General features: G+C 49.6%; 11 protein-coding genes across 11 annotated transcripts; 7 read left to right on the top strand and 4 right to left on the bottom strand.

Moving 5' to 3' along the window:
• Nucleotides 1-151: 151 nt before the first annotated feature.
• On the top strand, nucleotides 152-5,402 carry J7337_008596 (uncharacterized protein; the record flags this gene model as incomplete). Its single annotated transcript, XM_044826212.1, has 3 exons — nucleotides 152-3,661; nucleotides 3,708-4,364; nucleotides 4,416-5,402. The coding sequence occupies 3 exons, from the start codon at nucleotides 152-154 to the stop codon at nucleotides 5,400-5,402; spliced, it is 5,154 nt and encodes a 1,717-aa protein (XP_044679129.1).
• An 814-nt stretch (nucleotides 5,403-6,216) lies between these two features.
• J7337_008595 (uncharacterized protein) lies at nucleotides 6,217-6,970 on the bottom strand (the record flags this gene model as incomplete). The annotated part of the gene is made up of 4 exons (XM_044826211.1): nucleotides 6,217-6,370; nucleotides 6,425-6,561; nucleotides 6,662-6,677; nucleotides 6,738-6,970. The coding sequence occupies 4 exons, from the start codon at nucleotides 6,968-6,970 to the stop codon at nucleotides 6,217-6,219; spliced, it is 540 nt and encodes a 179-aa protein (XP_044679128.1).
• Nucleotides 6,971-7,997: 1,027 nt separating this feature from the next.
• On the top strand, nucleotides 7,998-8,257 carry J7337_008594 (uncharacterized protein; the record flags this gene model as incomplete). Its single annotated transcript, XM_044826210.1, has 2 exons — nucleotides 7,998-8,076; nucleotides 8,166-8,257. The coding sequence occupies 2 exons, from the start codon at nucleotides 7,998-8,000 to the stop codon at nucleotides 8,255-8,257; spliced, it is 171 nt and encodes a 56-aa protein (XP_044679127.1).
• A 644-nt stretch (nucleotides 8,258-8,901) lies between these two features.
• On the bottom strand, nucleotides 8,902-13,963 carry J7337_008593 (uncharacterized protein; the record flags this gene model as incomplete). Its single annotated transcript, XM_044826209.1, has 4 exons — nucleotides 8,902-11,452; nucleotides 11,512-12,448; nucleotides 12,551-13,072; nucleotides 13,129-13,963. 4 exons carry the CDS (start codon nucleotides 13,961-13,963, stop codon nucleotides 8,902-8,904), a joined length of 4,845 nt encoding a protein of 1,614 aa, XP_044679126.1.
• Nucleotides 13,964-15,281: 1,318 nt separating this feature from the next.
• J7337_008592 (uncharacterized protein) lies at nucleotides 15,282-15,806 on the bottom strand (the record flags this gene model as incomplete). The annotated part of the gene is made up of 3 exons (XM_044826208.1): nucleotides 15,282-15,362; nucleotides 15,417-15,743; nucleotides 15,795-15,806. 3 exons carry the CDS (start codon nucleotides 15,804-15,806, stop codon nucleotides 15,282-15,284), a joined length of 420 nt encoding a protein of 139 aa, XP_044679125.1.
• Nucleotides 15,807-17,133: 1,327 nt separating this feature from the next.
• J7337_008591 (uncharacterized protein) lies at nucleotides 17,134-17,651 on the top strand (the record flags this gene model as incomplete). Its single annotated transcript, XM_044826207.1, has 4 exons — nucleotides 17,134-17,269; nucleotides 17,324-17,364; nucleotides 17,423-17,485; nucleotides 17,553-17,651. 4 exons carry the CDS (start codon nucleotides 17,134-17,136, stop codon nucleotides 17,649-17,651), a joined length of 339 nt encoding a protein of 112 aa, XP_044679124.1.
• Nucleotides 17,652-18,727: 1,076 nt separating this feature from the next.
• J7337_008590 (uncharacterized protein) lies at nucleotides 18,728-19,235 on the top strand (the record flags this gene model as incomplete). Its single annotated transcript, XM_044826206.1, has 2 exons — nucleotides 18,728-18,856; nucleotides 18,921-19,235. 2 exons carry the CDS (start codon nucleotides 18,728-18,730, stop codon nucleotides 19,233-19,235), a joined length of 444 nt encoding a protein of 147 aa, XP_044679123.1.
• A 708-nt stretch (nucleotides 19,236-19,943) lies between these two features.
• Nucleotides 19,944-20,697, top strand: EGD2 (GAL4 enhancer protein; the record flags this gene model as incomplete). The annotated part of the gene is made up of 3 exons (XM_044826205.1): nucleotides 19,944-20,183; nucleotides 20,258-20,316; nucleotides 20,367-20,697. 3 exons carry the CDS (start codon nucleotides 19,944-19,946, stop codon nucleotides 20,695-20,697), a joined length of 630 nt encoding a protein of 209 aa, XP_044679122.1.
• Nucleotides 20,698-21,274: 577 nt separating this feature from the next.
• On the top strand, nucleotides 21,275-22,022 carry ATP7 (ATP synthase d subunit; the record flags this gene model as incomplete). The annotated part of the gene is made up of 4 exons (XM_044826204.1): nucleotides 21,275-21,283; nucleotides 21,410-21,805; nucleotides 21,856-21,942; nucleotides 21,993-22,022. The coding sequence occupies 4 exons, from the start codon at nucleotides 21,275-21,277 to the stop codon at nucleotides 22,020-22,022; spliced, it is 522 nt and encodes a 173-aa protein (XP_044679121.1).
• A 985-nt stretch (nucleotides 22,023-23,007) lies between these two features.
• Nucleotides 23,008-24,018, top strand: J7337_008587 (uncharacterized protein; the record flags this gene model as incomplete). Its single annotated transcript, XM_044826203.1, has 1 exon — nucleotides 23,008-24,018. One exon carries the CDS (start codon nucleotides 23,008-23,010, stop codon nucleotides 24,016-24,018), a length of 1,011 nt encoding a protein of 336 aa, XP_044679120.1.
• An 838-nt stretch (nucleotides 24,019-24,856) lies between these two features.
• UBC13 (Ubiquitin-conjugating enzyme 13) lies at nucleotides 24,857-25,482 on the bottom strand (the record flags this gene model as incomplete). Its single annotated transcript, XM_044826202.1, has 4 exons — nucleotides 24,857-25,032; nucleotides 25,092-25,223; nucleotides 25,274-25,362; nucleotides 25,430-25,482. 4 exons carry the CDS (start codon nucleotides 25,480-25,482, stop codon nucleotides 24,857-24,859), a joined length of 450 nt encoding a protein of 149 aa, XP_044679119.1.
• Nucleotides 25,483-26,003: the final 521 nt, after the last annotated feature.

The following is a 26,003-nucleotide window of genomic DNA, read 5'->3' as shown; positions in this document are numbered from 1 at the left end:
CTCAATGCGACCCGCTCACGCCCACCAACCCTCGCCGTCCTATACGAGGTAGACGCCCGAACCGCCAAGCCCAAGCGGCACTCACATTTATTCTCACGACCTTTCCCGATTCCCTCGTCACAACTACTTCCATCTACAGTCACCTGCCGCCATGTCTTTTCGCGGCGACGACCAGCGAAGATATGGCCATGTGCCACCTGTGCAGTATCCGGTCGCCGGCCGCGGCCAAGAGTACCAGCAACAGCAGCAGCAGCAACAGCAGCAACAACAACAACAACAACAGCCGCACTCATCCTACGACGATATTGGACGCCGAGCTAGCTTCAACGGTGGAGACGACGCTGCTTATATTCAACCACCCGCCAACCGATCTCCTGCCTTTGGTGGCTCAGGAGAGGATGAGCTCTTCATGAATAACAATGCGGCGGCCCGGCCAGGCTACGGTTCCACGAACAACGCGCTGTCGGGCTACCAGCACCAGTACCAAGATGTACCCCCCACGCCGACATACTCATACAATCCTCAAAGTTTTGCGCAAACTTCAGGCTTCTCGCGGTCGACATCCACCAATGCTCTACCATTCCGCAACCAGCCCCAGCCTCAGCCCCCCTCGCGCTATGCTTCGAATGCCAGCTCCTACACACCGCAGGCTTACGACCCTTCTGCTTATGCAAGCACCAATGTCCCACAACGACAAGCTTCTTACCAAGGATACAATACATATGGCCAGTCATATGGGGCGCAAACATCCCCTGGCTTCAATCACTCTACAGGAAGTTATCCCCAATCGGTGGCTTCTCCTGCTTTATCGTCCGGGTTTGAGCAGCCGTTACGGAGCCCCTCACTCAATGCATCGCCAGGCGTAGCACAGACCTCGGCATATGACCAGTCTTATAGCCAATACCCAGGCCAATTGTCTAATGGGGGAGGATCTTTTTCAAGCGCTTCGCAGCCTCCATATCCTACCGCGACGCAAATGCCAGTCGGGCCATATTACTCCCCGAATGAGCATAATTCACTATATAATAGAGGGTCTCGTTCAAACTCACAAGCCTCGCCTATGGGATCACCTGCGAACCCTGGATCAACATCACCCGGACTGCAACGGCACCCGACGAATGCACCCTTGCCAAGTCGTCCTGTCGACGATGAGCTCACCTGGAGTGCCGGACATGAACGCATTACGAGTGACAACCTTATGCAAGAGTTGGAGCTAGAATTGGGCGGTTCTGGACAAGGCTACCGTCCGCTTCCTGAGCCTGAGAATGGTCATTATGATGACGATCTTCATGGCCAGCGATTGCAACGTTTTGACTCAGGTGCCACTACGATTCCTAACAATGCTAGCCGAACGACATCCACGCGAACTGGTCAGACAGCTTATGAGCCTGAGGAAGATGATGACGCATATGGTGAGGCTGGTCTGATGGCCATGCGGCAAGCTGAGCTTGACGAACAGCGCTTCAGTACCGGCTTCGGATATACGGACATGCCTGCTATGCCAGAACCCTCTCCAGAGCCGGCTCCTATCAACTCTTTGCCACCGAAGGCGTTACATACTCACCCTGAAGAGCAAGGCCACAGCAGCGACAGTGATTTTGCTGGTGTAGACTTAGGAATGCTAGGGGGTGGATTTGGTGGCACTTTGACATACGGCGGGGATGTTGGATCTCCACCCGCCTCATCCGGCCAAGATACTGGTCGACCCCTGCCCACGCCAGGCTATTTCACCCGTGCATATGATCAAGGGGAAAGCGTGCCTGCGTTCAAGACGGCAGAAATAGACTACGGCGGTACAGGAGGCTTGCAGCCCCCAACACAACATCGGCTGAGCTTCGATGAGGAGGACGAACGAGTATCACTGCGGTCTCGACAGAGCGGAACGGAGTCTCCTAGTAAGGATGAACTGCAAGATCTGTTCTACCACCCGGGACTATCAAACCGACCCCTCCCAGCTATCCCGGGGCCAGGATCCGATAGCAGCTCGATGCTCTCGGTTCAGACCAACAACCGACAGCAATACCAACACGCATACTCACGTAGTACCGATTCGCGATTTGGTGCGCCGGATAACCCTGAAGCTTACTATACGGGCAATCAAGCTTACAACCTGCAACCCGAACGATCCATCTCTTTGGCTGGTCATAGCCATACTCCTCAGGTGCAAACACCTGCTCGATCCAGGACTGATGCTGCCGAAGAAAGGAGGAAGCTCGCCAGGCACGGCCATCAGCAAGTGCCATCGAACCAATCTTTCCCGGAATACGAGACTCCTGCTGGCTCGATAGCGGCCTTTGATGGAATCACACTACCAAGCGGCCGAAAGAAGAAGTTCATCCCTTCCAAGCTTTATGCCTCTGATTTCCGCAGATGCACTGAGCCATGGGCGCTCAGCGGTCTTGAAAATTGGATTCGTGAGATGGGAGAAGGTGAGATGGATCTAAGGACCAAGACGATCGAGGAGGCTTTGATCAACCTCTTCACTGGCAAGATTCCCATGATGAATGTGGCGGATGCCGAAGTTCTTAGCACACATGTAGTATCACTGATGCTGGAACGAGGTGTGCTTGTGCCTGATGAAGAATGGGTCAAATTTGGAAACGGCCGCATCTCTGGAGTTTTGTGGCAACTGACCGGCTCTGGTTGCTATGCTCCCAAGGTCCACGACGAAGAGATTGGTGGTCGGTGCTACTCTCATCACTGCACGCGTACCATCAAGAAGGTTGACTTGGAGGAGCTCGCCCAGGACTCTCAACCTGCAGACGAGTGGCACGTCTTTTATGGTCTTACAAAGGCCGACTGGGAATCAAAGCCCAAGAAGGAGGTCGAGCGTCAGAACATTTTACACGAAATTGTTACTGGCGAGGAAAACTATATCAAGCAATTGGATATCTTCCGCAGGTATTACAGGGATCAGCTTCGGGCCATGCAACCCCCTGTCCTGAAGCCCGAGAAGCGAGACAAGTTTTTACATACGGTGTTTGGAAAGCTTGACCAGGTCCAGGCAATCAACAAGGACCATCTTTTGTCGCAGCTCAAGTATCGGCAACAAGAGCAGGGTCCTTGGATCATCGGCTTCAGCGATCTGTTCCGAGAATGGATTCGCAAGGCCAAATCAGTCTATATCGAGTATGCTTCGGCTTACCCCAACGCAGTCTATCAGGTTCGAAGGGAGGCCGATCGCAATATTCTCTTCAAACGATTCTTGGACGACATGCAGAAGCAAAAGGTGTCTTCGAAGCAAGATTGGACACATTACTTGATCGCGCCTATTCAGCGCCTTCAGCGTTACTCCCTTCTACTCGACAGCGTCGAGAAAAAGATGCCAACCGACAGCGAGGAAAAGACGAACTTAGCCAAGGCCATCGCGGAAATCCGGCAAGTCACTCTCGAGTCCGATCTCAAGGTCGAAGAACAAAACAAGAGAGTCGAAATGATGGAACTGAACAGAATGCTCGTGCTGCGGCCAGGTTTCCATTCTGTTTTGAATCTCGACCACCTTGGCCGTGAGTTGATCTTCCAAGGTGACCTACAAAGAATGGGATCCAAGGGAGTTAGATGGGTTGACACACATGCTTTGCTATTCGACCATTACATGATCCTGGCCAAGACGGTGACTCCCAAGGAGGGCAAGGACAAGAAGTATGATGTTTCCAAGGAGGTACGTGAAGGTCTAGTGCACAGACTATGATACCGAATCTAACCAGGCGCAGCCCATCCCCATGCCTCTCCTGTTTCCTGAGAGCATCAACGACGAACCGGTTCAGAAGCAAAAGGGCATCACTGCTCCATTGGGAAGAACTACGGCGGCGGCCGCCTCCAGCACTCAACTTAACAAGGTCAGCAGTAACACTAGTAGACCTGGTCTGGAGCACGCAGCGACAAACTCGTCTATGGCCTCTGGTACACCGACCGGCTCGAACGACACTGAAGGAAAGATCCTGTATCCGTTCAAGGTCAAGCATCTGGGTCACGAGGTTTATACTCTGTATGCATCGTCAGCCAAGGATCGTGCCGACTGGTGCAACATGATTATCGAAACCAAGACAAGGCATGCCAAGGCACTCTTCTCTCAAAATGCTGAGCCATTCAGGCTGCGGGTTCTCGCGGATGCAGCTTTCCACTACGACACCGCCTCCATGTACGCAAGGTTCTCCAGTGTTGCAGTCAAGGGCACTCCTCTTGACCGGGCAATTCACGAGTTGGAGAGCGTGCTAGGACCAGCCCAGGGCGTCGCCCCTGTATGCCGTGCTCAAGTTAACTGCGCTACCAGCTTCACTGCCTTTGGCAAGTCTGTTATCGCGATCGGAACTGATTACGGAGTTTATATCTCGGAGCCATCAAATCCTCGTGGATGGCAGAGGGTATGTGGCCCCCTTTTCTTCAATCTACTATAGCTAACAATTCCACTGCAGACGGTCCCAGCAACTCGTGTCACTCAAATTGCTGTCCTTGAAGAATTTTCTGTCTGCGTGCTTATTGCCGACAAGAACCTCATTTCATATCCTCTAGATGTGGTCGCCCCAGTGTCTGACTTCTCGGCCCCTGTAAATGATAGCCCTCGACGGGCACCACAGAGACTTGCCAAGGATGTCACCTACTTTGCGACAGCTAAGATGAAGGACAGAATGCTCCTGTTCTACAAAAGAAAAGAAGGCCTGCATACATCATTCAAGGTTCTCGAGCCTATCTTCCAGAAGTCTACCGAGAAGAAGTCTCGGCTCTTTGGCGGACGAAAGACCGGTGGCGGTGGATGCGCGGAGACATTCCGCGACTTTGACGAATTCTTCTTCCCAACTGAGTGCTATTCCCTTAGTCTGTTCCAAACATATATTGCAGTTGCGACAGCGAAGGGAGTCGAGATGCTCACCCTGGATAAGAAGCAGCCTATGTCTATTCCCGACCTTAAGGCGCCTGCAATTGCCAACATTGCCAGCCGCATCCGAGATCAGAAGCCGCTCGGCATGTTCAGGCTGAACGAGAACGAATTCATCGTGACATATGAGGACTGCGCTGTATACGTGGACAAACACGGCGATGTCAGCCGCACGCTGATCATGGAGTACACGGGCAAACAGAAGAAGGCCCGTGGTGCGACCATGTATGGACAGTATCTGCTCCTCTTTAACGAGGACTATGTTGAGGTGCGCAACGCGGAGAACGGACGATTGCGCCAAATCATCGCCGGTCGAGACGTGCGCGTGCTCGATCTCGGCGTCCGTGGGCCGACTGGCCGAAGCACGTTGAATCCGCAGTCACACAGTAACGGATATATGCAGTCGACAAGCGCGGGTAGCGAAGGGTCAAAGGGCACCGTCAAGATTGCCATGGCCCATCCGGAGCTCCCAGGTCGGCAGATCGTTTTGGAGATGCTTTTGAACGACGGACACACGGAGAAATGAGCGGAAGCGAATGATTGATAATGGTTACGATGATGAGCAAGCATCTCTGGAGACTCAGTATCCACCCGGCGTGGGCATAAGGTCTTGAAATATGAATGACTTGAGATCATGAGATGAACAACCAAATTGATGGGCTGTTTAGAAGAAAGGGATAAGGCTTATCTTTTCTTTGAGTCTGTACATGTACATATCGGCACTGGTCTGCTTCCTCACTTGACGCTCCATGGCCCAGCGGCCAGCTAATGATTGGATGGATGGCCGAGGCTATCTATGATGAGGGGAAATATTTGTGGCAGGGCGTTCATAGGTGGTGTATAAGAAGTTGCTGGTGTTGTAAATGCCATCATGAATGATACCTAAAGAACAATCTAGAGAGATATCTACCTATAGTGGATTTGAATTATAATGACAATGAAGGTCACTGGCTGTTGCATAGCTGGTATGATATACCTACCTACCTAGGTAGATAACCACTGTGTGGTTTGATATTTCACTCAAATTAAGATATGCAAGCCATGTCTTGTACGTGTTTGTTTGTTGAACCCAACCCTTCCTCAATTTTACATGCTGACTATATGTGTGGTAATTTAGCATGTAAAAAAGTGGCAAGCTATTCCTGAGCTCCCCTGACTCTGAAATGGCTTTGCAATACCCTCCTTTTTCAAGCAATAAATGCGTCCATTTGCGACCCACGCCTTTCGAAAGCAGCCCCTATGTAAGGAGTAATCGACTGTGGCACTACAAATCGTGAGATATGTCGGAGTAAAGGCCACCCCTTTCGACAATTGTCTAACTCGCCCATGCCTGATTGCATTTAAGGCTTGGCCTCCTGGACGGTCTCCTTGGCGTCGGCCTTGATGTCCTCAACGACACCCTCCAGGCTCTTCTTCTTTGCGGACTCGTAGCTGAGGATTCGGGTGATCTGGACGAGGCCGACCATTCCGAGGAAGAAGTTGACAGCGGCGAGACTAAGAGATAGCTGTTAGCTTGAGTGTGTATTATTTGGTGGGCTTTGAGCGTACAGGTAGTTCTTGGGTTTGATGATGAGGCACCATCGAGTCCAAATGATACCGGTGCAGGTCAGAGCGAGGTTCTGAGTGAAAGAGAGCTTCTCGGCGGGACGAGCGAAGTCGGAGATACCGGCAAGGACAAGAGCCCACTGTAGGTGGCGAACAAGGTCAGTAATTGCGATTATATCGGGCTTTCCAGAGTATTTGCATCCGTAGTGTAGATATCGCGGGATGATGTAGTCAACGAACCTTCATGACAGGAGCCCTACAACCACGCATATTAGCAATCTGTGTCAACCATGGCTTGTTCTAGACTTGTCCTTACCAGAAATGCACAGTCTTGAAGCCAACCTCGCTCTCCATCATGCGCTTAAACCAGCTCTGCTGCTGCTGCTGCTGCTGAGCGCCGTCAGTGCTCTGCCATCGACGGCCGCTGCCCTGGTAGAAGTTCTGTCGGAATGTTCGCTGACGGAAAGCCTGTCGAGCGGGCGCGGCGAGGGTAGCCTGACGGAAGAGGGGACGCGAGGCGCGGAAGATGGTGTTTGCGGAGGAGGCCATGATCGCTATGCGAGTATCGTCAGTACCAACATCGGTCAATATTAATATGAGATCCAATGCAATATCAGGAATCAAAAAGTTGGGTAGTCAAGATGGTTTGTTTGCGCGCAAATCGAGACTTTCGGCGACCACATAGAAAAAGTATACATGACACAATTGAATCCACGATCAGACAGTCAATAGCAACTTACACGTTGATCTCTTGGTGGAGGGGAGATTGGTTCAACAGAAGAGAGGTTGTGGTCAAAAAGATGAGGTTCAACGTCGGCGAAAGAACCTAAGCTTTGGGACGTTGGGGCACCTGCACTCAACTCTACTGCTGTGGTGCTGTGGATTTAGCGCACCATCCACTAAATCCATCACTGCACCGTGCCCGGAAACCGGAGTTATCGTGCGTCCGGGGCTCCACTCTCACTCTCGCCATGAACGAACTATGGATACGCACCTCATGGATCCATTTTTAGCCATTGTACGTGGGGGAGGGAGGAAAAGCTGTCAGCGGCACCGGAGGCTGTGCATAACTGAATTATGCGCACACACTAAACCCAAAGTATTACACCAACTGGTTCTTTTATGCAAATTATACGTCCGGCTTTCAGTTTCCCACTCAAGCCTCATTGAGGAACCTACCAAATGATCCTTGCCAACCACAAGCTAGCAATTACTTAGCACTTCAAGGTCGACCCGACTCCGTCGCTTCTGTCTGTTTTACCTTACGAACGACTCAAAACCACGTCAATTCGCTTCATAATGTCGGCAAAGTACGCTTTCACCAAATCCCTCCGCGAGGTGCGATTCCTCTTTTGCCAGACTTCGGAGCAGAGCGCGGCTCTTCGGTACGTCTGAAACCATATTATACATAGCAATCCCCAACGACAACAATCGGCATGATACTGGTCCAATTGGGCGCATTGGAGGACACGAGCGATCGAACGACATTGTACAAGGACAGCAGAGCTTGAGGAACCATTGCGCTGATTGTTTCCTGCGCCGATATAGATCATTCATCACCCGATCGTACCCTACCATGAAGCGCAACAACCCCAACATTCCCATCCTGATCCGAGAGGCCGCTGGCACCCAGCCCAAGGTCTTTGCCCGATACGGTTCGTATTCTACATCGCTGGAAGCCCCCGGGAATACTAGAGCGATATATATCATCGAGATCACGGCAGTACTGACATGATCAAAACAGACCGGGGTGTCGAGAAGTCACAGATCCTCGAGGGTCTCTCCGACAAGGAGATTGAAGAGACCGTCACTGGCTTGGTCAAGGCTGATCAATAGAATCACGAGTATCGTTTGATCAATATTTGCGAAAAGAAAGACAAGTTATAGGGAGGGACCTCGAGCTCGGCCATCACGACGATGAAATGTACATAAGGGTCAATTCAGCATGCGACAAGAGAGCATTGTACTACTCCGAAGCCCATCCATCCATCCATCCATCCATCATCTTGAACATCGACCTCCTCGTAGCTGCTTCATGATCTCGTCGCTCGCTACTGGGGTCATATTGTACCCCGAATCTTAACACATCGAGAGACACATACGCTTCTAGACTTGCAATATCAATGTAGCAGCACCTCACTATTATCAAGAAACACCTCTGTACTCACGGTACTATATTACACCTGGCATCAATCACACTTTTTTCTAATCCCTTGACCTGAGACCACTATGACGTGCCCAACAGGGCAGATATCACCAACTATGTCAATGGACAATCCAACCTTTCCATGCCCAATGCAAGTAAGCCCTTGGAAACCCACCACCATGTCCCCTATTCACCGTTTTCCCCTTCCCCCTCTACTGATTTGATGTAAAGTAGAGCGAAAGGTGCCAACCGAAATAAATTCACTGACCCTTTCTCGATTCATGTCTGCTCCGTCCTCCCTGTACTTCCTGTTCTGTCTCGGTCACGTCACAGTCTAGTTCTTCGTGACAGGAGATCCTTGTCCGATTCCACCGTCATCTTGGGTAGATTTTGTCTTTCCACCCCAAATCGAGAGTGTCTGTGGCTTGGACTGTGCCCGTTCCCGAGAGGCTGGAAGTGAGGGCCAGTCATCGTCAATCAGGCCAGGCTTCTTGACCTTCCCTCCTTGATTCTCCGGGGTTTGAGGCATCTCTTGAGCTTTTTCGACCTTTGCCTCAGCCTTGTTGGCCTTGGCACTCACCGTCACTGCCCTCTCCTTGCCTTTGCCTCGTTTTGAACTTTTTGCCGGAGTCTTTTTTCCCTCTCCTTGTTGAGCAGGCCCCTTTTCCTTTCTAGGAGTTCCTTTTTGGACCACTTCTGAGATGGCTCGACGACGTTTAGGGGTCTGGCTGGTTACGGCGGATGGGGCTTTGTCATCCTGAAGAGTTGTCTCGCATGCATCATCGTGCCCGGTCTTGGGGACCTCTCGGATCAGTTCATCTGTTTGGTCATGTTTGGCAGCTGATTCAGTCATTGTGCCACTGCTTGATGCTTCACTACCGCTAGGATTGGCAACTGGTCCTTTCATGAGAGACGCTGTTCTCGATGGAGATACAAACTCTCGGGCCTCGGGATTGAGGCGGCTCTTTGCGCTATTTCCATTATCGCGCAAGTATAACGAGTTATCAGATTCGGGGAGGCTCTGGCATTGGAAAGAAAAATCGGTCGAAGGAGGTGGCGCTTGAGCATCGAATTGTTCTCCTGCAAGCATTGAGCTAGCAATCATAGGGCGAGGTCGACGTTGCTTGCCAAAGCGAAGTGAACCTCCTCTACCCATTCTAAATCCACGACGGCCGCGTTCGTCCTCATCCGGCGAATCTGATTCGTCAAATGGAGGTTGGGTTTGAGGCTGAGGCTGGTGCTGGTGCTGAGCCATTTCGTACTTATTCCCTTGCTTCTTACTTCGCTTAGCAGATCCAGATGCAGAAGGCTGCTCAGGTTCATTGTGGTGTCGCTTGACAGGCGAGGATGAACCCGATTCCAGACTTCCGATAAGACCTCCATGGTGTGTATCAGATCCCATCCCTCCTCCACTGCTACCATGCATGTGCTGAGGCGCCATGTTGCTGGAGCGAGGAGAAGACGGCGGCTCGTTTTGTTGAAAGGCGTGATTGGATTCGTTGCTAGTGGGTGCCATGTTCTTCGCTTTCTTTTTCTTGGCCTTCTTCGCATTCTTTCCTTTGCCTCTTGGTAGCGTGCCTGAAGTATGCTCTTGCTCAAATGTTTGTTCAACTTTGGATATGACATTTTCGGTCACGGGAGAGGCTACAGGCATCTCAGATGGCTGTACTTCATCTAGAGTGGTACCCTGCGGTTCTGTAGCATCTTCGTTTGTTGACCTGGTGGAGTGGGCAGCAGAAGAGCTTTTTGGCGCTGGCGGTAACGGAAACCTAGACTCGGGATTCTCGGACATAGATGGCTCGTACATATCGCTGATGCTTGGAGCAGAGGTTTCAGTCTGTCCTGAGATTGGCAACTCCGGCTGTGTAGCATTAGGTAGGCGATTGTCCCTCTTTTCAACCCCAGAGTTGCTGCCACGCTCGGTGGTGATGCTGATGGAGTTCTTTTGAGTAACTGAGCGAGGCCCACGGAGAGTCAGAGGCATAGGAATTTTAGCCCATGCTCGTCGCCTCTCTTTTTTCTCATTCTCAGAAAATAAGCTTGGCACACGACTGTGACTGCTCTTGCCACCATTTGGTTCAGACAGTTGTTCAGCTTGATGACTGGATGTAATCTTTGTTTCTGCCTGGCTTTCAGGCGCCTTAATGGTCATCTTATTTTGGTGATGTGCTGTCGTATCAATACCCGCAAGTCCTTCTACTGTTTCGTTTGGCTTCGTTGGGGTCCCTTGGGAAGGAAGGGAAGCTTTCGAAGGGGTGCCGGGCAAGGAAACACGAGCTTTGATCCCAGTATACTTGCTTATGTCACTTCGCGGACTACTCTGAACATCTTGATCAAGGTGATGGATTTCATCCAAAGCTTCTTCAGACGGAGGTTTAGTCTGCAATACCGCAGGAGGGGATGCGTTTTCCTGTGCCTGATGGATGGAAGGAGGGACAATTTGTCTTGGATCCAGAGTCACCTGTCCAGCAAGGTGTGCCTGTATGCCGGGTCCGGACTGCACAGTTGTAAATGGAATACCAGAGGCTGGAGGTTGTACAAACCCAGATACAGAACGCTGCCCTCCATTGGGTTGCCAGTAATGACTGTTATGTGCTTGTCCGGGATTGACTACAGCCGGATGAAGGATGCCTGGCATCATGTGAGGGACTGCGGCAGTACTCGGCACATTGCCCGGCATCGATAGGCCGAAAGGATAAGGAGAGAATGGCGGAGCGGCGGAGTTCTGACCAGAAACTTGGCCTGGTAGTGGTCGAGTGGGTGCTTTCTCCAAGAGTGTCCATTTTGATCGCATCGCAGCGGAGAATGTAACAGATATGCCTTGCTCAGGCATGTTGCCGCCGCCAATAGTCAGTGCTTCACCAACTGACGAGGAGTTTGCAAACCTAACTCTTGTTAGTTTGTCATAGAATTCAACATGAATCCAAAACGAGTCATGACTTACCGGGCGATAAAACGTCCTGGTTCTTTCGAGGCGATCGGGAACACCTCGTCTACATGTCCATATCTCTCAGCCAGGCCAAACTTGAGTCGTGCGAGTATGTCTGGAACAGTGATTCCTTGATAGCCTTGGACAATGATGTGTACAGAGCGGTCACGAGAATCGCAGATCGGACAAGAGCAAGGTACATAATCTTTGATCGTAAACCCATCCTGAACGTTCTGGCAAGTAACTGCATCCCGACGCCATGAATCCTTCCATGGTGCCCCCTCGCGCCTCTTCTGGTTGAAGTCAGGGCCGGTATGAGGTTGCGCAACAGGCGCAGTTGCGTTTCGCTGGTTGTGGCCACCGCGGCGGCTTTTGCGATTTCCTCCGCGATGGAAACCTCCGCGACTCGATCCAGCATTCCCACCAATGTTATTCTCATGGTGTTGGTGAGACCATCGGCCATCGTTCGAATCAAAACGATCGTTGCGGGAAGCGTTGCTAGTATTTCTACCACGACCAGGCAAAGAACCCCTCTGAAGCGGCTGTGACTGCTGAACTGGTGGAAATCCATGATCAAATCCATTCTGCATGGGATAATTCTGTTGGTGAGGTATAAAATGGTCTCCTTGAGTGGTAGGGCTCAAGGTTCCTGACGGGTACAAAGGTGCCACGGGAGGGGTCGGCATCGCGAATTGCCCAGAAAGTCTCATATCTTCAGGGGGCTCAGTGTTCATCGCGCTGTCTTGAAAGCTTGCATCGGGCCTTTGCATTGGATTGAATGTACTCATGGTTCCAGGATACTTCATTTCTTTCTGACCGTAAGCCACTGGTTCATCAAAAGCTCGGTTTGGTCGCTGGTTCTTGGGTCTGTCATTGGTGCTCAACCGCAACTCTGCATCTCTGATGATGTTTCCAGTGATATGGTCCTTTGAACGACTCGAAGTAGCCTGGGCTAGTTGCTAATCAGCCTTCTGGCTATCGGTCGGAGGCCTCTGGTTTGTGCCATGTTTGGCATTTGCAACATCTTTTGTAGGACTAGTAAGACTTGAGTTACGCATAACTGCTGAGCCTGGCAATGATGTTGTCACTGTGGATTTTCGAGGTCCTCGTGTGGTCCGGGGATTTTTGCGGCCATGCCTTTTGGCTCTTGTGGGGGTCATTGCATCAAAGTCCTCCTGCTCCTCCTGTTCGTGGTGTCCGTTGGAAGACGAAACGTCATTTCCTTTACCATTAGTGTGAGGAGATGGTGTTCGGACTGAAGAGAAAGGCTCTGCGGATTTACTTCTGGCCTGAGCATTTACCTGGAGACCACCGTGAGAGATCGTGTCGTTGGCCTGCTTGTGTTCGATCGAGGTTGTTTCGCTGTTGCCGTGAACGGAAGGCCCTGCTGCTGCTGCGGATTGGTGGAGCGCCTCTACCGCACTGGGCTCACGGTATCCAGGCTGTCTAAAGTAGTGTTTGCCATCAAGCACCATGATAGGGTGAGTGACGTTCTCTGAAGCAGGGAAGGAATGGTGAGGCTGCCATTCTGTTGGCCTTGTAGACAGGCCCGAAGGCCCGAGGACGCGTTGGCCCGCTATGAAGTTGTCAGCATAACGGTAGAACCTGATTTTGAAAGCAAACTTCACATACCTAGCCAGTTTTCGAGGCGCCCCTTTTCATAAAACTCCTTGAGGGGATTAGGTTTCATTGCACCTGGCCTCAATTTCTCGGGCGATAGTAACAGAGATCGTCGATGCGCAAGGGCACTTGCAAAAAGATGGATGGCATCATCCGGAAGGCCTTTCATAGCTTCCCAGCCGATGACACCATTGATAGAAAGGCCAGTTTCATTGCTCTTGATGAGTTTGTCGCGGTTTTCGTCGTCATACAGCCAGTGGTCAACCCATTGGCCAACTTCGATGGAAAAAGCATTATGGACGTCGAGGGCGATAAACTGGTTCTCGGCAAACAGTTGACTAACCACATTCCAGAGGTTCAAAGCTCCGTGATTGTAAATGTCTTGGGCATCAAAATAGTCCCACAAGCTATCCCAGCAGTCTGGACGCGGCATGTCTTTTATGATTTTCCAGTAGAGCTTACGAAGTGAGTTGCAAGCAGATTGAACTTCATCTCCTGACCAAAGGTGAACGCGGCGCTGAGGCAGTAGATGCTCCATGAAATGAAAAGGGGTCGATCCATTACAGGTAGAGAAGACGGCTTTGGCCCCGACTGGAGGGTTGCTGTAAAATCCCATAGGGAGGTAGTCTTCGACGTACGTTTGAACAACGCCCTCAGGACCAGGTGTCTGCAGCATTTTGTAGAAGTTGGGTAGGCCATTGGGGTAGAAGCTCGTGAAGGCTTCGCGCAAGTTAGCCGGCTGGTCTCTGGCATAAGTCCGGCTCGGGTCCAAATTTGGTTGAGGCGGCGGCGATGGCCCGATGGACATGGAGGATTCACCCGCCGAAGCGGGTTGAGGTTGAGCCATGATGCTCTGTGTAACAGTCGGTTAGCACATGATGAGACAAGGCGCGCTTCATCTTGAGAACGACGCGAAAATTTTCATCCCAGCTTAGAAGCTCTTGAGGGATCATGAGATGGAAGCATTCACCTCGTCTCGATAAATCGGGGAATGCGTAGGTTAGTAGGTAGAGGTGTTGGTGGCTTACCTTGAGAAGTGAAGCGCCCGAGCGTAAAAGAAGGGCAAGTTATGGTTCAAATTCGGGTATAAAATGAAGGAGATTGATTTCAGAAGGAAGGTAGTTCTTTCCTCAAGCTGATGCTCAACGCGCGATGATGGGCCGTGAGGAAAGAAGGAGTAGGGGAGATTTGTCGGTGTTCTCGAGACGAGCGGGAGTGAGGTGAGGTTGGAGGAGAAAGAAAAGAGGAGAGAGCAGAGGAAAGAGTTGAGAGAGAGAAACTGAAAATAAAAGTGAACCCGAAGGCTGAGGCGGCAATGATTGTTCTGGCTTTGCCCTGACTGCCGCCGACACTGTCACCGAATAAACATTAAAGTGACTGGCACTGACAACGTTAGTAACTGGCACACACTGATGCGCACTGGCACAGCTGGTGTAGACCTGAACTGGTGATCACAAGTCTCTCGCTTGTAATTATCCATTCGCTAACAGTTATGCCTTTGCAGTGCTTGCTTGTGACTCGAGGAGTGCAAACTGTCAAAGTCAAACAAAGGTAAGGGAACCTTCCTGAACGGCTCGCAGCCTGCTTGCTAGGCGAGCTATAATAGATTGCAACAGACTTTGGTCACAACTAACCTTGGGTTTGCCGGTATTTATATACCAAGTACCAGATAAATAGCAAGGTTAGTTTTGCTCGAGGTACTCAAGGCGTCAACAATGCAGTCGCCCAAGCGTCTTGCAGCTCAACGCGGGTGCTTGCTGATTCTCGCTCCACACAAACGGCCACTCTTTGAAGGCAGATTGTGAAATATCTGTCAGAGAACTCGCTTCTTGCTTGGTTCAGTAACAATGCCATGCGATCAGACGATATTAATGCCAGTGCCCTTTGGTGGCATACGGTTCACGTCTGGTAGATTTGAACGCCAAAGTTTGCTATTGTTCACAAAGGGTCTTTTCCTAGATGTGCTAGCAATCATACCCAAGGCAATGTCTTGTAGCATTTCGAATAGAAAATCGAGCGTTTGTCAATCTACTATCATCGGCTCATGATGGGTCAGTCACTAACACAAGCATGCTAATATGGCTGATCGTCAGATGGTATGAATCATTGACATAGTATATACAGAGAGGGGTTATGCGATTAGTTCATGGACAGTTTGAGAGGCGTTACTTCTGTGCTTTCAGAAGCTTGAGGATCTCAGACTCGTTGTCGCCAGCAATGGCCTTGCCGTTATTCCAATCCACAACCTATACGTATATTAGTCAGTAGGTTTCAATCGTGAGGTTAAAGAGGCAACGTACCACTGGTCTAATAAAGTTCTCTTTGCTCTCCTTGAACTTCCTGAGAGCCTCCTTCTCGTCATTTGCGCCCTTGATCACTTTGGGGATACCGTTGTTTCCAACATATTCCAGAATTGTCTTCACCTGGTCGTCTGTAGGAGGATCCTCGGTGATGTTGAGCTCAAACTGGTCTCGAATGGGGGCCGTCTGGGCGGAGTGATCGCTCGCTTGGTCAAGAGTAGCGCCAGAAGTGGCATTTGCAGAGATCTGCTTCAAAAGGTTGGCGACTCTGACGGATGCTGGAGAGCTGGCCTTGTGGAAGACTGTCACGATATCGAGTGTCTTATGCTGTTTTCTTGTTAGCAACTACGCACATCTGATCTTGGCCTCGTAACTTACGAAGCGAAACATTTTGTCCGGTTGTTCCTCAAAAGTTTATGTTTGAGAAACAATTATTGAAAGTTCACGATTGTTCATGGAGGTTGATGTCGGAGCTCCGATTCGGCATAGCTCCATGAAGCTTGTCACGCCGAAGATGACTTAATGGCTCGGATGTGCAGGGCCCGTGCATAGGCCCCCACCACGACACCCATCCGCTATCTTCCGCCTTCTCATGGATGGCCAGAGATATTACATCGGTAGAGAGGGAATGTTCTTGGGACATATGTTTTTCAATTGCTATTTACCTTGCATCTAGGGTCTCTTGGAGTCACTGGTAAATATGGTATCAGAAATACTGTATTACCTTTATTCATCTCAAGTCTCAGGTTTCGATTATTAGATGTATATAGCCTCATCGGTAATCCTAGTCATCTTTTCTTTTACTTCTTTAATCAAGTCTAAATGGCAACTTAATGCAGGCAACGCTGAAAGTGCGTACAAAAATATAAACCTTTGTTTGTTGTTGGCGATGACTTTTAACCCTACTAAAGCATTAATACATATTAATCCCCAGAGGGGTCAAAGTTACATTAATCCCGCCAGTCACTATCCTGGCAGCACATGGCTATGTGGTGTTAAGGTCAGGGCGAATGTTCAAGTCAAGGTCCACATCTCAGCAGATGCCTCGATAATCAGCCGTAGTTTTTGTATTTGGGAGAACCCAATAACCACGAAATGTTACGAGCCGATTGTCAATGAGTAAGGCTTTTAAGAAATCAAATGTAATGATCGGATGAGCCTGACTAATACATCCTGATTGTCCCGGGTTCAAACTTAGTTATGCCGTATCACAGGCAGCAAGCCTTGACGTGAGAAGGAATGGTTGTAATGTTCGGTCTCCATTGCTTCCACATATGCAGAATTAACTTTCTGTCTCATTGAGACCCCGTGAGATGTTGTTGAGTCTCTCACGTGGCCTGCTGTCAAGGATCATAGACGGACGCCTCGCCAAGCTGATATCAACCGCTTACGCTAGAAGATCGACTGTAACAAACATATGTCGCAGAAACCCTAAGCCAGAGCTAAAATCTTTTTCTTTTTACTTATGACGTATGTGTTGCGATCTGATGCGTTTTTGTTGTGGTGAGCAAGGACTTTCATTTATCATGACGTATTCTATGAAGTCAGGGTTGTGGAGAAGATGTACGACCATGGCACTGATTCATCGTCGAAGAGGAACTACAAAAGGGTTTTGAGATCGACTGGAACTTTTTCTCATACATCATCCATCTCCTCATCTCTTCCCATAATTCTCCTTTTCAGTCACTAAGCACACACATCTCAACACACACTCATCATGTCTGGCTACTCCAACGTTGGTAACCGTGGTGTCTACGAGGCTGGCGATCAGAGAAACGCTCCTGAGTCGGAGCGCAACGTTGAGGACCCCTACAACGAGGGCAAGGAGAACTCTCACAACAACCTTGATTCCAGTACGTACCTATTCCGCCGATCAAGTACGAGACAACATTCTAACAAAATTGCAGAGGATGAACGATCTATCGCCAACCGCCTGGCTGCTGAGGAGGTTAGTTGAGCCGCCATGAGAGGTTATCCACTATTATATCCATATTAATGCAAAACAGCAACGATCCGAGCCTGAAGACGATCCCGAGACCGCCCAATTAAAGAAGGATCCCACTCTGCCTGTAAGTCCAATCGAGATCTGGCTCTGGTGCCAAAAGAAAAGAAGGAAAAACTGACAGCAACCACAAGGCTCGCGCTCACGGCAACGAACCTTCCAAGGGCGCAAAGGTGGATGCTCAAATCCAGGCTGAAGAGGAAGAGGAGTTGAAGCGCAAGGGCAAGGCTTAATTGTAACAATACTTTAGATCACGGCCGTTTCATTGCAGGCAAATGATTCGGAAAGGATGAATTAATGATTGAATTGAAAGCCGAATCCTGACTTGACATTGTGTATGTAAATACGAGGAAGCCTAGTGGTCTTGTTGAAGTGTAAGTCTGTTTCAATGATAGCTCTCCAAACACCCCAGTTCATTGGGTGTTGTATTCTACATAAGTATGTATATATTTATGTTCCAACTACATGGTCATCAAATATCGAGTTCGGGGGTTTGCACGGCATGTCACATGAATCAAACGAACTGAAAGGTACGGCTTCTGAATGTTTATGTAATTATTATTAATTGCAGCGATTAACATTAGATATATCTGCCTGTGGCGGCTTGAAGGTTCGCAGTATATGCCAACTACACTTGCGACCAAGGTAGAGAAGAAGTATGGGGTGTATCACTATAGTCTTGGGTTAGTCTTTGTAAAATGCCAGGCCATGCAAGACTGAGAATAAGACAGAATGTGCTTTCAGAATATGTAAGAAATTGAATATCAGCTATCCGCCCGATTTAGCCACTCCGGCGAAAGAGGGCCATCAAGCAGAATCAATCGCAAATTACCTCATCCTTGTGCAAGAGAGAGAAGGTGAAAAGGGGAGCGGTGTTGGGTTCTTACCTTAATGCACTTTTAAAAACGTCGCGTGCCTCTCCGATAATAAAAGAGGAAGAGAATTGTCGGGCTGTACAAGACTTGATGTCTACCAGAAAATTTCTTTTGAAGTTCTCGTCGGCTGGCCCGTGCTCCGTTGCCGGGTGCTGGGCTCCAATCGGTTTGGGACGGCGAAAAGGTTAGTCCGGAAGTTAGATCGAAAAGTTAGGGCAGGCACGCACAGGATCTTTTTCTGCCCACGATCAAAAAGTCCTTAGCGATTTCAAGGTCCGCGGCTCCAGCAAACAACCAACTAACGGGACAGCATAATCGACAACTGGTATGAACCTCGACTCCTACGATCGCAGTTGCATTCGAAGAATCAATCACTGCGCGCGCGACTCTTGAAACATCTCGACTAATCGACCGTTAATTAGATCACCGTCACAATGGGCGACGCAGTCATTGAGGGTTCGAACTGGCGCCTCGTTGAGGTTGGCCGTGTCGTTGTTATCAACGGCGACCACCCCTTCGCCGGCCGCCTGGCCACGATCGTCGAGATCATCGACCACAAGCGAGTAGGTTTCTCCTGCTTCAGATCAGGCTTGTCTGCCGAAACACACGATATTGACCCCGTCACAGATTCTCGTCGACGGTCCTTCCGCGAACGCTAGCCTCGCTGTTCCCCGACAAGCCGTCCCCCTCAGCAAGGTCCTCCTCTCCTCTCTTATCGTCGAGGGCTTGAACCGCGGTTCCCGAACTGGTGTTGTCCGAAAGCTCTGGGAGAAGTCCGAGATCGACTCCAAGTGGGAGCAGACCAACTGGGCTAAGAAGCGGGATCAGATGGAGCGGAGGAAGGGTCTTACCGACTTCGAGCGCTTCCAGGTTCTCCGACTCAAGAAGCAGCGACGATTCGAAGAGCGCAAGGCTCTGGCCAAGGTCAAGGCCTCCGCATAAATGGGTCATTAAGCTGGAGTCACGGAGGTGCTTGAAAGTCGGGTTTAGATCAAGTGGCACGGAACTGGGCAGGAAACACATCACGGCGGTATAGAGGCTGCTGGATTCACTTTTGCTCCGTTCTGGAAGGCTGTATGTCACACTTCATCATCATGATGAGCGGCGTCAATACGGAAATTCTGAGATCAACTGAATTCAAAGCATAAGGAGCATCAAAAAAGAACATGGATTCATTGTGAACTGTAGCCGAAATAAAAATGAAATGAATACCCCAAAACTCCGCTGCCTGTGCATGCATGCATGTCTTTACAATCAGCCATTTTGTATCCCCATATTCAACCTTAATTATTGCCCAGACTGTCCATGTATTTCCCTCCACTCGTCGTCACTTACCTAGGTTCTTAGACATCCGGATGCTAGAGGGGGAGACGTAGTGACACAGAATCTGATTACCTAATGCGCCTTAGTTCCCACCTCCCAAGCCCTAGAATTATCGCTGTGCGAGGACCCCATCACAAAACGACGACGTGAGAGATCAGGCCAGCAAACAGACGTAACTGGGATCAGCAAAACAAGTAAGTGTGCAGCTGTCGTTACGTTCATTGTGTTATTTTGCTATCGATTTTTTGCGGTCTCGGGAAGATTTTGCTGCCACAAATTGTTTACCTGAGATTTACTAACATCTGTGCCCGCACTTCAGTCGCCAAAATGTCGAACCCCCGCGTTGAAGAACTTCCCGACGAGGAGCCCAAGAAGACCACCGTCCAGGAGCACGAGGATGACTCCAGCGACGACTCCGAGGTCGAGGAGGTCGGCGAGGGCCAGCTCCCCGCTGGTTCTACTGTGATCCACAACCGCAACGAGAAGAAGGCTCGCAAGGCCCTTGAGAAGCTGCACCTCACCCGCATCCCTGGCATCACCCGTGTCACTCTCCGCCGACCTAAGAACGTGAGTGCTGGCGGATTCTTTGAAGAGATTGGAAGGGTAAAATGAGGTGTCTGGTGCTAACCGAAGTGCTACAGATCCTCTTCGTCATCAACAACCCCGAGGTCTACAAGTCTCCCAACAGCAACACCTACATGTAAGTTGCATTGTTGTAAAATGATTGATCTGCGTCTGACCTCAAGCCAGTGTTTTCGGTGAGGCCAAGATCGAGGATGTGAACGCCGCTGCTCAACAAGCTGCTGCTGCTCAGCTCGCCTCCGCCAATGCTGAGGACCACTCTGGCCACAACCACGGTGAGCCCAGCAAGGCTGCCGAGAACGCTGAGGAGAAGAAGGACAAGGACGAGGATGAAGAGGAGGACGAGGATGACGACGAGGAGGTCGATGCTTCCGGACTCGAGGATAAGGATATTGAGCTCGTCATGACCCAAGCCAACGTCAGCCGCAACAAGGCCGTCAAGGCGTTGAAGGAGAACGACAACGATATCGTCAATTCCATCATGGCTCTAAGTATCTAAGCATGAGCTTCTGCTGGACGATCATCCAAAAAAGCATGTACATGGGACGAACATTGGGCTCTTGTATTAGTTCTTGGCGAACTGTACCCTGCGGAATGGAGTTGATGCTAAATAACGGAAACAATTGAAGGGGAATAACACCCAAAAATCCGTCAAAGAATGATGTTGAAATTTTGACCATGCGTGATGTTGTATTCGTTAACTGATTGTTACGGACTGACTGACTTGATATTCATTTCATGAGCGATGGATCTCATGACTACTTATTCAATCAATTGCTAATTGCCATCTACGCCGAGTCACCGTATCCCGATTCGTAAGAGTATCTGGCATCTCGTGCTTCATCACTCGATATTCTCTTGCCAATGATCGGCTTTTGAACTTCAATTTTCCTCATTCTTGTCCTCGCTCATCCTGAGCCGACGTCAATGAGGGGTCCGAAAACGCCGCCCGCTGGGTATTTGAGTGAAAGCACGTGACTTTTTAGTGCCCGGTAGTTCCCTGAACTTCGGCAAAGTCATCAACAGTCAATCAAGATTATCCTCTCCGCTCTCTCGACATCGTAACCTTCCTCAAAATGGCGACTGTAAGTTCAATTCATCAATTGGCGCGTGTGACTGATCGCAGGTGCTGTCGAAATTCTCCCCCAGGTCCCGATCGCGCGCCTCTACGTCTCAGGATGCCTTGAGCTAATTTTCCCTTTCTCCGACAGCGAAGCGCAGCTCTCAAGCTTGACTGGACCAAGGTCACCAGCTCCCTCGGTCTCCGTGGCCAGACCGTTGCCTCCCTGCAGGCCTTCAAGAAGCGCAACGAGGACGTCCGCCGTAAGGTTCAGCAGCTCCAGGAGCAGCCCACCACCGTCGATTTCTCCCAGTACCGATCTATCCTCAAGAACCAGGCTATCATCGATGAGATCGAGAAGCGATTCAGCGCCTTCAAGCCTGTCACCTACGATGTTAGCCGACAACTGAAGGCCATCGACGCTTTCGAGGCCGAGGCTGTCAAGAACGCCGAGGCTACCAAGGAGGCCGTTGACCTTGAGCTTAAGGATCTTGCCGCTACCCTCAAGAACATCGAGGAGGCCCGACCATTTGAGGAGCTCACTGTCGTACGTACCGCCGAAGCTGAGACTATTGGGTCGATTCTCACAAGTTATAGGACGAGGTTGCCGCTGCCGAGAAGTCTATCGACGAGAAGACTGATCAGCTCGTTTCCAAGGGCCGATGGATGGTGCCAGGATACAAGGTATGTTGTCCGGATGATAGAGGAAATGACAGCACTAACACCCACTGCAGGAGAAGTTCGGCGACTTGGCTGTTGTTTAAACGAATCGCGATATACCTTTTCCGGCTTCGCGTTGTGTACTCTAGCATTGTAGATACGAGATCCCGAGGGAGAACCCGGCTTGTCTCATTTCCAATTCGCTACATTTTTTCCTCTGTGCTTCATAATGAAATGGTTACTGGGTTGTTGAGAATGCGGTTTGATGTTCCCAGACCAACCTCGGGCTTCTCCCATTGATGTCTCTTGATGGCCCAATTCACGCCGAGCAGTCTTGTTCTTTGTTCTCGTCACTTTCGAGTGCTGTCTTAGGATTTATTTTGGAATGAATCTTCACTCCTTCGTCGATATTCGGCCCAATACCTATCGAGTATGGAGGCAGTCATTTCAGGAGGTTGAACAATCCGAGGGAGATGTTGGCCGAATTTCTATATGGGCACCTAATGTACAGGACAATCTCTTGATGTACCCAAAGTGAACCGTAATCTAACTGTAGGCACGCCATCCGATCGAGTTCATTCTGTTCGGCAATGTTTTAGTCATCTGTATCATTACTCATGTATTGGTATACCCTATATCTGAGAACAACTTGAGAGTTAAGTCCAAGTCAGGTGTCGGACTACATGAAAGGCAGTATACTATTTGGAATAGTTGCTCATATTCGAATTCCAGGAGTCGGTTTGAGCTTCTTGTGGGTTTTTCATAGGTTACCTGTTTAGTTATTAGACTCCTGTATCTTCTTTGTTTTAACACAGGCTTGGCTTTTCCGATATGAGGGTCCTTTGCTCAAAGGATGTTATTGACCAAAACTGCGAGGCTCTAGATATTCAGACCTAGCTCTAGATAATAGGTAGTCTCATACAATATCTTTGCTGGAAGTTCCTACAGCAATACCATCGTCACGTGTCGGCCTTTAGCCTGAATACCCCGACTTACAAGATACGCCATATATCCCTCGTAACGTATAGTCAGTACTGCGAATACTTCTCGAATCAAGTGCTTTATCAAAATCCAAGATCAAAATTTATCATGGTCTTTCCAGGTCCGGAACTCGAAACCTATGTCTTTAGGACGGCACCGCAATTAGACGCTGCCTGGCTTGCACATGAAGAAGAGGCCAAGAAGAAAGGCCCCCCTAGAGTATTCAGCAGTGTAGAAGAACGGCAACCGATTTATGCTCAGGAATGTCGCGACTTATATGCTCAAGTTACGGCGCCTGGAACCCGAGACCATGAGCTCTCCCAAGGAGTTACGAAGCAAGAGTTCACTATTCCCTCTTCTGTGGATGGGCATCCAATCCCTGTCCTTCAGCTGGACCTTACAGGTACCGAAGCTGAGGAGCCGGAGATTATCGTCATATTTTACCACGGCGGTGGCTTGAGGGTTGGCGAAGCGGATAGCGAAGAACTATCGTGCAGGCATATTGTCAAGTCGGGCATTGCCAGGATTCGACTTTACTCGGTGGGATATCGCCTACTGCCTCAGAATCCAGCTACCGTGTGTCTTTCTGACAGCTTGGATGGATTTCATAAACTCCACAATCCAAAGATAAGAACTATCGTTATTGGAAGCTCGAGTGGTGGACAGATGGCATCTGCAGTGGCACAAGCAGCTCCTCAGGGTACCATTCACGGACTGCTACTGAGGTGTCCAGTCACAGCGGACAGAGCCAGTGGCGAGGAATTTGTACCTGAAAAGTTACGTCCGTATCACACAAGCGTGTCTGGAACGTTTATCACATCATTGGGTGGATATTTACAACGGAACAAACCTAGGGATGGCCTTGAGAAACTACCTCTTGAGGTTTCGGAAGATGAGCTGAAGGGACACCCTCGTACTTGGATTCAGCTGACTTCGAACGACACCCTATACTCGGATGGGCTATGCTATGCCATGATTCTTAGGGAAGCAGGTATCGATGTCAAGGTTCAAGTGGAGGTGGGCTGGCCGCATACCTTTTGGCTCAAGGCTCCTCACCTTGATCATGCCTTGACTTGCGAGAAACATATGCTGGACGGATTTCGATGGCTTCTCAAGTAGAAGAAGATAGATCGGAACACGGCATGCCTTTTCCGTTGCTTCCTAGCATATGATATTTTGATCTGTTTTATTATTGTTCTCTCCATTGCCACTTCTACCACCACAACATGACCCAGTTAGCCCTTCAAACCCTCCAATATAGCAAGACAGTAAAAAAAAAGGAAACATAATCCTTTAAGTGCAATTCAAGGCTGCAAAGTATTGGAATTCCTTTCAGATACCAAGCCTTAGGTGAGTCGAGGCTATGATCTTCCTCGCGACACACATACTCAAGAACAAGAATTTATTCAATAGAATGGCTGGCATTAATGACCACCAAATACTCCAGTATCCTGATTTTACCGTTGGATTATATTTAAGGAGAAATACCATCCTACCACCTGGTGTAGGAAAAGAGACTTAAGTTGTCTCCCAACTCAATTAACTTCTGATTTGCATAGAGAGCAAGACTCAGATCACAGCTGTGGCATGTCGTAGTCGTGGAGATACGGCGAGGAACAACGAACTAGTAGTAACTGAAAGGTCAAGGAACTACCTGGAGCAGGAATTGGATACAATCCTTTCACGCTAAAGCGGCAGGTATTGTTAAAGTATCAGCGTGAAACTAGACAAAAAAGCGATGCGTTTCTTGACAGCAAAAGCATTCAGGTCTATCAGACAAGAACAAGAGCAAACCTGCGAGTGCCAACGTACACATTCAAAGTCAACGGAAAGTATCTCCATGAGACATCGCTTGGCACCTGAACTCCAGCATTTGTTCTCCCAACTTGATCATCCCTGGGTGTTCAAATTCTGCTTTTTTTTTCATAGGTATTTATTCTTGGTGTATCATTTTCCCTCAAGGTTTCGCATATTGGGCCGTCCATTCCTTGGCGGTTGCAATAGCGGCCTGCTCATCCTCCTTCCAGCTCTTGGCGACATCTGCAGCGAGAGGATCATCCGGGTTAGGAGCACCGAGGAGAGCCTGGATCGACAAGAGGATAGTTCGGATCTGAAGGGCGGGAGACCAGTTATCTGTAGCGTTTGTTAGCTTGGCCGTCCTAGACATATGTGCATCCTGATATGTAACCCACTCTTGAGGACATCGAGGCAAATACGACCAAGCTTATCGACGTTTGGGTGGAAGATCTTGGTGAGGAATCGAATCTTGGGAGGAGTCATTGGATAATCGTCGGGGAGGAAGAGCTCGAGGCTGAAAACACCGCCTGAAGTCCCGATTAGTTGGCAGATCAGCCGGTAGTGATACAGAACATACCCTCATACGGAGACTGGGCAGGACCGTGAATTTGGACATCGAAATATCGGAGGTTATCCTCGTGAGGAACGGCACTGATTCCTGGAACACTGTATCGGGACGAGTGTTAGGTTACGAAGTCAAGGCGCAAGACCTGTAGCCTCGGGGATGACCTACGGCTCGGCCATGAGCCGTTCTGTCTCTTTGATAATGCGCTTGGGGAGAGCCATGATGGAGTCGGGGTATGTGAAGGTATTTTGATGATATTCGATATCGGCGAATGCGGTTCTTGTATCGGCGAAAGCTTGTTCGTAAGATATCTTGTCGTCGTAGCGGTAGCTTTCGATAGAGTCACGTATAGAAAGGTTGTTGGGTGAGGTCTAGAGTTGAATGCTTGAAATACCTTGGCGGGCACTTATTAAGGTCAACGGCGGGGCAGTGGTAGGTAGGTAGGTAGGTAGTTACGGATAAAGCCCAGTATTATCGGGAAGCAAGCAATCTACTAAAGTAACAAACCCCGATGGGAGTGATTAAATGAAGAGAAAGATTCTGGCAGCGCGTCACAAATGAATAGAATTGTTGAACACCTGATCGTTTAATAAAACAAGTGACGATTATCAACAAATGGTTAGGCAAAGATGGGTAGAGAGATAAGCCGTATGCATCCATTATAGTGGTTAGGTAGTAGTTTGTCTCTAGTATGTAGAGAGAGTCATACTTGAAAGTACATGTCCTTTAGGCGCTATCATAC

This window comes from Fusarium musae, chromosome 6, assembly GCF_019915245.1.
Source record: "Fusarium musae strain F31 chromosome 6, whole genome shotgun sequence".
Lineage (NCBI taxonomy): Eukaryota > Fungi > Ascomycota > Sordariomycetes > Hypocreales > Nectriaceae > Fusarium > Fusarium musae.
The sequence above is the reverse complement of the archived record's forward strand: the minus strand, read 5'-3'. Positions and strand labels throughout refer to the sequence as shown.